At 34.8% G+C, this 13,137-nt stretch overlaps 1 protein-coding gene across 2 annotated transcripts in view; it reads left to right on the forward strand.

The window, feature by feature from the left end:
- cacna2d2a (calcium channel, voltage-dependent, alpha 2/delta subunit 2a) overlaps positions 1–13,137 on the forward strand; it is a 231,598-nt gene that overhangs the window by 57,718 nt on the left and 160,743 nt on the right. For both annotated transcript variants that reach the window (XM_065279542.2, XM_065279543.2), the window contains exon 3: positions 8,788–8,904. In XM_065279542.2, coding sequence (XP_065135614.2) covers positions 8,788–8,904 — 117 coding nt within the window. The remainder of the gene's footprint in view (positions 1–8,787; positions 8,905–13,137) is intronic.

Consider the following 13,137-nt stretch of genomic DNA (forward strand, 5'->3'; position numbering starts at 1 on the left):
GAACAAAGATACCCTCCAAGAAGCAGGTTTCATGTGCGTTTTTAAATGGTACAATTTTTGCTAAAATATGTGATTTCGGAAATATTCAAAGGCTTTGAGCAACCTATAGATATTGTAGGAACAATTCAAAATTTAGCAAAGTGTGTTTTTATTGATATCCTTACACATTTAATGTGTGAGAGTTGAACAGTTAAAGGGGCCATGGCATGAAAATCTGACTTTTTCCATGTTTAAGTGCTATAATTGGGTCCCCAGTGCTTCTATCAACCTAGAAAATTTGAAAAAGATCAACCCAGTATCTAAGTTTTGGTAAACTATTCTCTACAAGCACATGAAAAAATAGGTCGTTGAAATTTGGCTCTCCTTATGATGTCATAAGGAGCTCTTATTATAATAATATCCCCCCTTTAATCTGGACTATCCAACCACAGCACTGCCATTTATTGTAGAGAAAACCACAATTGAGTTTTAATTGCAACAAACCACCATCATTGTGATCAGTGTTTGAATTTTATCAGCTCATTTGCATTTTAAAGCAACACCAAAGAGTTACCTTAAAATAACGTTTCCAAAAAAGTTTCAGTCGTTCATCCACTCGAAAAAGGGTGAACCTCACTTTCACATTCGCTTTGCAGCCCTCTATCGGCCAAAACCGCACTAAAGAAGTTTCCAACCGTCGGGTCGCAATCCTGTAGTTCGAGTAAAAACTACAAAAACTTGCTTTACGGCAGACCTACAATCCAATCAGAGCCAGCTATCCTGCAGTATTTACGACAGTGGGTAATGGACAATTGCACTTCTAACCTGTAGGGGGAGCAAAGAGCAAAAACTCTTTAGTGTTGCTTTAAAGGACACACCCAAAACGGCACATTTTTGCTCACACCTACAAAGTGGCAATTTTAACATGCTATAATAAATTATTTATATGGTATTTTGAGCTAAAACTTCACATATGTGATCTGGGGACACCAACGATTTATTTGACAACTTAAAAAAGTCTGTGCCATGGCCCCTTTAAATAAAAAAAAAGTGACCCATTATTAGGACCACCCTAATATATATATATACACACACCATTGTATTACATGGTTCTACAAGATTAGGGTAAAAAAAATCAAAGTACTATCAATAAAATCCTGTATGTCCAAAAACATGGAACATCTTTATAAGTCTTGTCTTTAACCAAAACATTAGCATTTCTGTATTTTCATTGATGGTACAATGTGATGCAGTTCAGTTTTTTATCTATGATCTAAGAAATCATATCTGCTATCACATTTCAAATGAGTCCAGGATGCCCTTGTACTCTTAAACAAACAGTCATCATAGTGATGCATTATAACAGCGACAGGTGTGTAAACAAAGACCTTTGAGTTTATAATGCAAGTGTGTTGTGTGGTTAGCTAGTGTCTGTCTAAAGGGCCCGGGTTCAGATAGACATCTTCCTGTGTGTTTTGTTGGAAATAATAACCAGATAAACAATACATCTGAATACAGAATGTCACATTCAAGGCCATTGTGCTGGCACTTAGCATCAGCAGACTCATCTAATACACCATCTGCTCAACGGGTCAAGTTATCCTCATAAACCGTGATGCTCGCCAGTACATCATGTGACTGAGTTTGGCTCATAACCATTTATGCAGAGGTAAACAGAGGACAATAAATCAACGTAGACTGTTGTAAATCACTATTAAGCTGATTCAGGCTGGGGTTTGGTGATGGACCAGCAACTTTTTTTTCTCTTTAAAGCCCCACCACAAAATACTTTAAACCTTACAATGCTACGTTCTTTCCCCCAGATTTTTTTTGTGGTTTAGTTTAACCTCAGTGAAAGTTAGCAAGATGGCTAACATCGCTTTAACAGCTTAAAGAAGCCTGCTGGGGAGCAACATTGATTTCTCTCTGTTTCTACAGTAGGAAGAGCTTTTGATGAAAGCAACAGTTACGTCCATCTCTCTTTTTCTTAATAGCTAGTGCCTCGTCTTGCCTTATCCGGTCTGATCTATAGAGCTTCTTTTATATTAGTCTGTCGTCTCCAGCGTTCACGTTATGTATGTTTCTTGTCACTCAAGTCCCTCAGCTCTCTCCATCTCGCCACATCTGTATCGAATCTCTTCCTTTAAATCTCCGGAGGCCATATCTTTCTCTTTCGTTGACTGCTTCTTTCACCATTCTCAGACTCTTTTCTGTCTCTTTCTCTCTCTTTCAGTTTTATTGAAAGGCCGGCGGGACGCACGTTCTGTCTGCTTGGCGGAGTCCACTAATATTCCTTAATGACGCAGCATCTGTCTCTGTCAACAGTCGCCTTCATGGGCTGATAAGCGAAGTCATTTCTCTCCCAGACTCGAATCAGCCACGTAATAAAAAAGTAGACCTCAAACAAATCTGTATACAAACAGAAAAATAAAGACACAAGGTCGAATTGAAGTGTTTTGCTGGATTATCTGCAAAAAATGAAAAGTGGCTGGTCGGAGTAAATGTGGGGGAATGAAATGAAATTGCAGTTTGAAAGAGCTGTTTTGGGTTGAAGAAAGAAATCTATCTGTTGAGTCGACAAAAGATAAACATGAACCAAACGTGTGTGCCTATTTCTTCCATATTTGTCTATAATTATTATTACTTATAACTACGGCTGGGTATCGATTCAGATGTTCCAGATCGATTCGATTTCGATTCACAAGCTATCGAACCGATACTCGATTAAAGTTTCGATTTCGGTTAATCAGGTAGGTTTTTATACTCGATTCTCGATTCAACTCAATGAATATAGATTTAATACAAATACTATATTAATAAAAAAGAACAGTGAACAGCAGTTTACAAGTGGGTAATTAGTAAAAAGAAATTAAAAGCCACAACACGTCTTGCTTGCGAAATCTAAAATGCTTCCATTCCTCTGTTCAATGTTTGCGGAAATAAATATGAAAAAAATAGATTTTGCTCTTTGAGAATCGAATTTTAATCGACCACGTTTAAAAAAAAACAATTAATCGAAAAATATTTTTTTTCTCAGCCCTACTTATAACCTATTGTAACTTTCATAATTATTATGTATTATTATTATTCATATTATTATTTATGTATTATTTATTATTGTTATTATTTTATGATGTATTATTGTTATTATTATTATTATTATTATAAGCAATAATTATTTTTATTATAAGCCAGAATGATATTATAAGCAAGGATGATTTTATATTTTATAAAATACAACAGAAATAAAAATATGTTATTGTGATGATTATTATTATTAATAATAATAATAATCACAATAATCATCATAAAAAATATTAAAATAATAATAATCACAATAATATATATTTTTTATTTCCGTTGTATATTTTTTATAAAATATCCAATCATCCTTGCGTCCTTTTTTTTCTTTTTTTCTTTTGTCTTTCTTTTTCTGTCTTACTGTTATTATTTTTCACTTTCCTATTCATACAGTCTCTGTGTTCTTGTCTGTCTGGCTGTTCATGACTGTTCTCAGATCAGATGGCCAGAGCTTTACGATACTTTCTGGTGTGTCTCGCACACATTTTGTTTCTCTAACACATCTGTGTTTATACTGACACAGTCTCAGTTTGTCGTACTGGGATGACTTCACTTCACTAATGATCAAACACTGTGTATGTGTTGTTTCTGTCCTGCTATTAGAGATTAATGCAAGTTTGTGTGTTTTTTAGAGCATCTTTATTTATTTATGTGTGTGTGATGTGTGACTGCCAGTAGGAGCATATTGAATTGGATGGGCTCTTGCGGTCTGGTTCTGTCGCGTGAGTTTGTTTGGCCCGGTTCATCTAGATCTCTTGGCCCGACCTGATCGGCAGACCCTCTGCCTGCTGTTTCCTCTTCCTCCATTTACACACAATCTGACTCTCTTCACTTGCTAAATTATTTTATTTTATCTGCATTTTGACCCAGTTTCCTGCCCTGAAAGCTAAAGTCCATGAGTCACTCTTGCATTTCACACTTAACTGAATACAAATGTTTACAGATTAAACTTTATAAAAGCCCACTGCAGCTCAAAACGGTTCCTCTATATATGTAAATATTGTTTTGCTTATCCTTTCAAAATAACAATCCAAAATTTCCAAAAAGGAGAGTTCAAACCGTTGCATTAACTTATGAATAAATATAAATGTTGTCATTACGTATATAAAATAAGTATAAGGATAAATATGTCTCAACAATAATTGAAATGTTTAAACATTATATTTACGTTTTATTTTAAAATGTGAAAAATAAAGAATTAGTTGGTGTGCAGCCAAACTTTTGGCTATTAATGTATCATAAAATATTTAATAGTATGCCCATTTTTACAATATGTAATATAAGTTCAGGTGTACCCCACAGATCATTTATTATAGCATGTCCAAAATGCCCCTTTTGGGTGGGAGCAAAAACGCAACGTTTTGTGTGTACCTTTAAATGCAAATGAGCTGCTGCTTCTCATTTCCTTACCAAAAGAGATGCTTTGGTTAAAAAAGATCTGATTTCGCAAAGAAGCACTAAAATAAATAGTAGACAACGCCCAGATCACTGAAGGCAAAAACTATTGTAATACAAGACTCTCAGTCAGAGGCCGTGGGTGGGGCTTTAGCAGTGTGACATCACATTGCTAAGAGAATCAAAATAGCATGTCTAATGAGACTTCTTTGGTTTAATGGGGATTAGAAAATAAGTTGTGGATGGATTTTTTTCACTGTAGGGTGGTTGTGTTCACACACTGCCAACACACATTTAGGTGATTCTCACGAAATCCAGACTTAGAAGGTGTCCAGCATCAGATTTTTTTAAAAAGCCATTGAAGACAATTTTTTTGCACATATAAGATTAAGGTCTGAATTTACTATAACCATTATTTTAGAGGATTTAAAAATATTTCCTATAGAATTATTTACATTTTTTAGATTATCATTACCAAAAATGATCATTACCACAACATGATATTACATTAAATATATGCATTTACTAACTCTTGTTACGGTAATGAGAACTAAAAAGTTGTCTAGGTACTATAACAAACAAAATTTCATCTTTTATCTGGAGAGAAAAAATAAGAACTGCTTACCTGGTAGCCATCTTGAGTGTCACAGTCAATGATGTCCCTTCCAACAATTTTTATTTTAAATGTTAGTTTCTTGAGGGCTAAACAATGATTGAACATTGTTGCGGAGGATGAGAAAATTGGTCTTGGACACATTTATATTCCTTATTATTGTCTCTACATTTACCAATGATCACCAAATACCACATGTTTCTTTACCTTTAATGTTTATAGTATAACATGCACTGAAGCTTTTTATTTTTGTAGATTTTTTAAATTGTAAATATTTTCATATCAAAGAACCCAAATCCAGTCATGAACATGTTGCGGTAATGAAAAGTTCCCCCTTAAATCTGGAAAAAACAACAAAATTGGTTTGTATGATGTCTTTTGAAATCATGTGCTAAATAGTAACTGTATGCTTTTTATTTTGATAGCATTTACTTTTTTTTTATCAAAATGTTTTATGACACCTCATAAGTCTAATTTTATGAGAATCACCCATTATTGTCCAAACACTTTGTAAAAGTGGATTTTTTATAATAGGTGGCCTTTAATTTATCATGCTGTCATTACCCATTTCGGCCTATAGAGGTCAGTTGTTAAGGTATGTATTCTATATCTGACTATATTCTTTTATCACTTTCTAATCTAACCCAAAAAGAAAGCACAAAAAGATGATTTGTCATATGCCAGAGACACTATGTTCTTGTTTTATAACTCTACGAGATCAGTGCAATGGTATAACTTTGTGCATTTTTCCCCAAACATGCTAATGACTTTATCAAGGGCACTATAATTGTATTCCAAAAATAACAAGTATTACGGTTTAAAAACTAGGCTACGCCAGCACCCCCTCCTCCAGTCGCCTTCCCATTAGAGTCAGTGGTGCCAAATCCGTTCCCATTCACTCAAGTTGAAATAAACAGTGCTTGTACAATAGTCTGGTAACCAGAAAACATTCTGGTGGTGTTAGGGAACACAGCCCTAAGTTATCGCTCTGGAAGCTTCATATTTACGAGCGCACCCCTTAGTTCAGTCCACAGAGGCAGGATGCTATTGGCTTGTTGCCTAGACCTCAGCTTGACATAGATGGATTTGTGGGTAATGGAGTCTCAGGGGTAAAGGGGATAAGTGGACATCCCAGGGGTTCAGATTACCGTGGACAACACAGCGGTGAGCTGAGTGAGGCTGTAAGACCAGACCTGCTGTGTGTAAATCAGAAACAGCTGACATGATCAATAAGACTGAAAAGAAGCTGTAAATTCGCCTCAAACTGCAACCTGATTTTCACATAAGCTTTCATTTAAAATGAATCAAATTAAGATTGTTTGTTCAGATGCACACATTTGGATCAAGACCACACCAGACAACTTTGAGACTGTGTTTCCTAAGCATTAAAAACATCTGAGTAGATCCTCTATCAGGTTTCATCTGTTAGCTTTGAAGTCACCATGCTAGCAAGTGGACAATGTCAGACTCTGTCTTTACTGTAAAATCCAGGCTCAGAAATATTGCTGTGAGGTTTTTTGGGAGATGACATGTAGACTTTTTTAATAAAGGAAGAGAACTTCTATTTCCCCCCAGCGGTTTTTAAAGGAAGTTGCCAGCCAGCGCCAACATTTTTTATGATTTTCACAAAATGTTTAACTCTTTCCCCGCCATTGACGAGATATCTCGTCAATTAAGAGAAAACGCTTCCCCGCCAATGACGAGATTTTCCGTCTTTCCGCAATACCGCCATTATCCACCAGGTGGCGCACTTCCGAACTTTTTAAAACCGGAAGTATTGCCCTATGGCAAGCGGCTGCATGTCCGTGTCTGTTTTAAAGATCGCTCTGAATGGGATCTCTATGAAAAGTCCGTCACAAAAATGGAATTATCTCTGCTTTTTGCTCAAAATATGGTATTTTTGCAAAAACCTACCCATATTCAAAAGCTGATTGCAAAAGAACCACTAAAGGTAGGATGAAACGTTTTTTTTTGTTTGAAAGCAGAGGGTCTGTTCTTTCATTTGATATATTGTATGTTTATATATTTAAAGAAGAACATTTTCTGGAAGGCATTAAACTTTGGTGAAAATCATGAAAAACGCTGGCGCTGGCTGGCAACTTTTTTTAAAAACGCTGGCGGTGAAAGAGTTAATGCCTCCTAAAAATGTTCTTCTTTAAATATACACATACAATATGTCAAAAAAGAACAGACCCCCTGCTTTTAAACAAACAAACAAACAAAAAAAGTTTAATCGCATCTTTAGGTTTTTTCAAAAATACCAAATTTTGAACTTAAAGCTGAGATAATTGCATTTTTTGTAAATGACTTTTGTTAGAGATCAGATTCAGAGTGATGATCAAAACATGCACAGAGTTTAAATGTTTTTGGATCAGTGGATGCTTCAGTGTTTTATAAGTTGGGTAAGTGGGCCACCTAGTGGATAATAGTGGAAATATAGATTGCATTAAAAACTTGGCATTGGCAGGGAAGCCTTTTCTCTTAATTGACGAGATAACTCGTCAATGGCATGGAAAGAGTTAATAGTGCAGTGTTTGTTATAAAGTATTTATCTGTTAAAGGTGTAGCAGAGGATTTTCTCGAATTTTAGAAAAGAACGGCCTTCTCCACTTTTTAAAAAAATGCAATTGGGCAACACTCCTGATTGACAACTAGGATGACCAATAGTCTTGATGATCCACCTGGAAAAACAAAATCCTCCTCAATACCTTTAACTTAATTATTTTGGCACTCTTTAATCAAAATGAATCTTTAATCAAAAACATTAAACTCCTCCCCTCCTCAAAACAACCTCTTTTTACTTCCTGTCATGAGGAATGACGCCAGGGCGGGGCTATCGGAGACTTGTTTCTGCCCGGGGAAAGATCACAGCGATTAGCAATTAGCAACATGGCCAATCAGTTCTCAATGGACGAAATCAAGTCCCGCCTTAATTTTTACACATTTCAGGAGCCGTTTCACTTATATATACGTTACGACAGGGAAAATAAGACATCATGGATGATGCTGAGAAAACTACTGCCGTTATTGAACCAATCAGAAAAGAGAAAACAATGAGTCATCAGGAGCCTCATTTCATAGCCCCGCCTTCCCACCCCATCCTTGCATACTCAAATGAGTGAGAAAGTCTTGACAACACTGTAAGAGCAGAGGGACCAGTAGATGTCGGGATATTTCAGGAAATTTTTTTCACCCTCCGTACGCAACAAGTCATTTACACATTTAAAGCACCCAGAAACAGCGCAATTAATTCATATTTTCTGTTTGTGAAACTGTGTTTTTGATTGCACGCCACTGTTTGCAGACTTGCAATGCTTTTGCAGTATTTTAGCGCAAAAACCATGCCAAAAGTGTAAGCTCGTAAAAAGCTCATCTAAGGTCAGATGAATAGAGGTTCATACTTATTTAGTGTAAATATGAAGTTTCAGTTTTACAAGACATGAATTACACTTACGATCAACAGTACAATGTTGCAAAACTTGTTTTTTTATGCTTGCAACTTGATTGACATCTTTACAAAACTGTTTTTGCGCATGCAAATTTATTTTACACTTGCAATGTCACGTACACTCTCACAAATTTTATCCTGCGCATGCAAATCTTTTTGTCGCTAATTTGAGATACAGTTTTGTAAACTTGAAAATCTGAGACATTTTTTTTGTAACTAATAAAAAAATAGATGTGTTTGTGTATTTACCTTTGACCTTTCTCTTTTGCAGATATATAGCGAGAAGAGGAGTCAGTTTGACGTGGAGCGAAACACACCCAAACAGCTGGTGGACAAAGTGGCGGGCGACATCGCCCAACTGCTCAACAGGAAACGTAAAGCCTTAGAGGTAAACACAGCATCTTCACATTCAGACACACCCTCTCCTCCCAGCAGGTTATGAGCATGGTGTACAACTCTTATCTGTTACTGAGGATCGATCAACTGTCTCTTTTAATCAGAAAGAAATGGATTTCTAAAAAAATATTTTCCATGCTAACATTCTCTATTAGCCTGCTTAACTGAGCAGGTAATGAGTTTGTCTTCCTGCAGTCTGCTTCCTCTTGAGATCTACAGAAAACAACGCATATACACACACACACACACAGTTCAGGGTTAAATAGTGCATTGTATTTACAGTACATGCTTACAAAAACATTTCTGGACACGTTTTAATGACATGTAACAAAATAGCACCATATAAGTACCTTGTCAAAATGTGCATATGCAATGTAAACATCACGGTACGTGAATATTGTTTTACTACAAAAAAGCCTACTGAAAAAATTACTCCAGTAGTGGATTATTATTTACTTTATGTCAGGGTTTCCAAAAACTGGGGTTTGCGAACCCCTAGTGGTTTACGTGGGAATTGCAGGGGGTTCGTGAGTTGTTAATTAAATAATAAATTAAAATGTAGTCCTTAAATGTAAATAAAATAACAAAATATATTTTATTTGTGTGATCTGTACTGTAAAAATAGGCAGCATTTTTTTGTTACCTTAACCTAAAAACTAAGTTTCAACTTGATTTTATAACTTATGTCAACTTTTCACAAAATTGATTTGACTTGCTAAACCAAGTTGTTTTAACTTCATGCTGCATTTTTTATAGTGTGGATGCCATTGCACAACGCTACAATATGTGAGAAAACTGAGAACTCGTATAAAAGGGACAGATACGTTTTATGTACCAATAAAAGAAAATTACCTAATGAAGGTCCAATAACAGGTAATAACTATATAAAATACTACTAATAAAAATGTTAAATGCATGAAAAATTTAAGATTTTTGAACCTGCAAATGTGCTATTAAATTTTTGAAATATTTACTTTATAAAAATAATTTAGATAAATGGGGTTTAGCTGACAAAAAATCACTCAATAAATAACCGGAAATAATAACAATAACCATATAAAATACTACGAAAATAAAATTTTAAATGCATGAAAAATAAAAATTTTTGAACTTGCAAATGTGCTATTAAATTGTTGAAATATTTACTTTATAAAAATAATTTAGGTCAATGGGGTTTAGCTGACAAAAAAGCTTAAAAACCCCTGCCTTATGTAAATGACTCAAGAAGGTTATATGTGAAATATACTAACACTGTACCATACCATCAGAGTCATTTATGTAAGGGTTGGTTTGAATATATAAGCAAATGCAGATTGTAGATGAAAAATGAGTGTTTATTAAACTTCAGAGATGAGTCATGTGTTTGGTAACTTTAGAGTCCTTAACTGAGGTTCCTCGTATGAAAACCGCTCGAGGACTTTCACTGGGAGACATTTCTTATCATAAATTGGTGAGATTAACTAAGATTCTGAAACTTAGTCATGCAGTGCTGGCGTTTATTTAACAGAAAGAGGCAGAGGACTAAAAATTACTCTGTTTTAAACCCCATTGAATCATATCTTTGTCTGTACACTAAACAGACAGCTACCTACTAAGGCATCCAAACTGCAATAGACTGCAGCACCAAAAAGGAAATTAGTGATACTGTGGTACAGTGCCATGGTAGTTGTCCAAAAAACTTGATAATGACATTATAATGTTTCCAAGAAAAAAACATATGAAGAGTTTTGTTGCAAAACGAGATATTTTTCAGAAATCTTGTTTTTTGGTTGTGCATTCCAATTAATATCAATTCAACTGCAGTTGGTTTGTTTTGATTTAAACCTTCATAACTTAAAAAATACAGCTAAGTAGCACCATAAAACAAAATATTAACATAATAACATAATAATAAACATGTTTTGACAAAAATGTTAAAAACGGATTTATCTCGTTTTGCAACGAAACTCTTCATATTTTATTAGTTGGAGTAACTAAATCTAAAGATGTTGTTTTTGAGGTAAACGATCTGTTGGTGACTGAACTTAAAGAGCACCAATTATCGCTGTTCAGAACAATGAACTTTGTACAAAATCAACGCGTTTCAGGGAGGCAGGGCATACAGGAGCACCAATAATACATGGTATGTGGAAATGAATGTGTTTTTTAACCATAAACCAACAAACACATTGTATCACACCAAATACAAAAAATAACATTGTTTTAACAATGTAATAGGTGCTCTAACATCACCCAAACTCCTAACAACCAAGAGAAAAAATGAGGTTGAGAGCGAGAAAGAGAGAAAATTGTCCCAGAATGAGAACGGCCCTTCAGGCATCAGGAAATGCGAGGAAATGAAGTTGTGAAATCATTGATTTGAAAATGAGCTGCAGATGAGAGAAATGGAGAGGAAGAAGAGTTGGATGTAGGACATGAGATGTAGAAGTAGGTAAAAGAAGATAGGACATAGCCAAAGTCTTGTGATCATAAGAAAAGTTTGGAGGGAAATTTTAATAGAAGTTCATTCATAGACAAAATTAAACTTTGTATTCGGATTTATATATTGTCAATAAATAACTTTTACACAAAAAAACATATAACTTAATGAATTAAAAAGAAAAAGGTTAAATTATTTTGTTAAAATTGGAAACTGCTCTATAAAAAGTAAAATTGGATTAAAGGTGCAATGTGTAATTTTTAGAAGGATCTCTTGACAGAAATGCAAAATAATATGCAAGACTATATTATACAGGGGTGTATAAAGACCTTTTTATAATGAACAGTTATGTTTTTATTATCTTAGAATGAAACGTTTTTATCTACATACACAGAGGGTCCCTTTACGCGCCATTTTGTGCCGCCATGTTTCTACAGAATCCCTATCGGACAAACTTTTTTTACTAAGTTGTCTCCGTCAATTACATGTTTTTCCGGTGGCAGCTACCGTAGCTTCTCTATGCGTTTTAAAAAGCGAGGGGTGAGCAGTGGACTGAGCCGTTGGTTGCAATTCACAACCTCACCACTGGATGCCCATAAAATTTACACACTGCACCTTTAACTTAAAAAAATGAATTTAATTGGTAAGACCTAAAATCTTTATATTTTTTCCAACTTATATTTTCTTGCTTTAAGTAAAATTTTAGTTGAAAAGTGTACATTTGGTGTTACCAAATGAAATAATTTGTTGAAGTAGATCCACTTTCACTTTTACAGTGCAATATTGAGTACTCAAATGAAAGATGTAAGATTTCTATTACTGAGATATGTAAGATTTCTATTACTGTGATAATTGGAATATTATTATTTTGCATATTCATCATTTTTAGCTCTTTAATCTATGAGCTGCAAACTTATATTATTATAAAAGGGTTTCACGCAGCAATTTAGTCCCAGAAAATTTCCATCAAATTGTCAGAGAGGCTTCTATGTGAACACAAACACGTCCTGTAAATGTTCGGGGATCGCTCTTGTAAAGAGGACCTTGCTCATTATGATCTTTTCATAAACTAAAATGCATGCGCATGGTATCTCGAGAGAGAAATCACAGATAATTAGCTAACTTCAGGCGCTGTGAAAAAAATCTACCAATTGCAGGACTTTTAATGCGTCACGTGTCTTTACTGGATCTTTCCGGTATGTGTGTGAATGCATGCACAGATTCAGGAAAATTTTTAGCTTTGTGAATTAACAAAAAAAATCAAACTATACCAGACAAAACCCAGACTTTTCTGTGTATTTCCCATAATCTCTGTGTGGAAAAGAGCTATAGTTTCCCTTTCCCACTGTTTTGCTTGAGAATGAATTTGTCCTGGTTTGCTCTCCAGTGAAGATTTGCTTTGATATTTTAATCCTTTGGTTGTGAGTTCATATGTCTTTTTTATGAGGTCATGTCGTGTACACAAACTAGTTCCCACCTGTGTCTGCACGTTTATCCACACCTGCTTTTTCAGGTCAGTGATGTTGACATGTAAGACAGATAAACCTTGTGTCCTAATGACATACTCTCTCTTTGAAATAGTATACAAGATTACAATTAGTGCATCTCAAATCAGTCTATTAAAAATCGTATGCCAAAGGTGCCCAAGTGACGCTCATTTATTGCATGCAGCTTATGTTTGTGATGCTTCTCTGTTGATAAAGAAAATCTATCAATAAATCAAAATGTATTTATATAGTGCTTTTTCACGGTGTAACATTACTTAAAAGTAGCTTTACAAGTTAAGTATTAAATATTAAATTATAT

Source organism: Paramisgurnus dabryanus, chromosome 7 (genome assembly GCF_030506205.2).
Source record: "Paramisgurnus dabryanus chromosome 7, PD_genome_1.1, whole genome shotgun sequence".
In the NCBI taxonomy this organism is placed as follows: Eukaryota; Metazoa; Chordata; class Actinopteri; order Cypriniformes; family Cobitidae; genus Paramisgurnus; species Paramisgurnus dabryanus.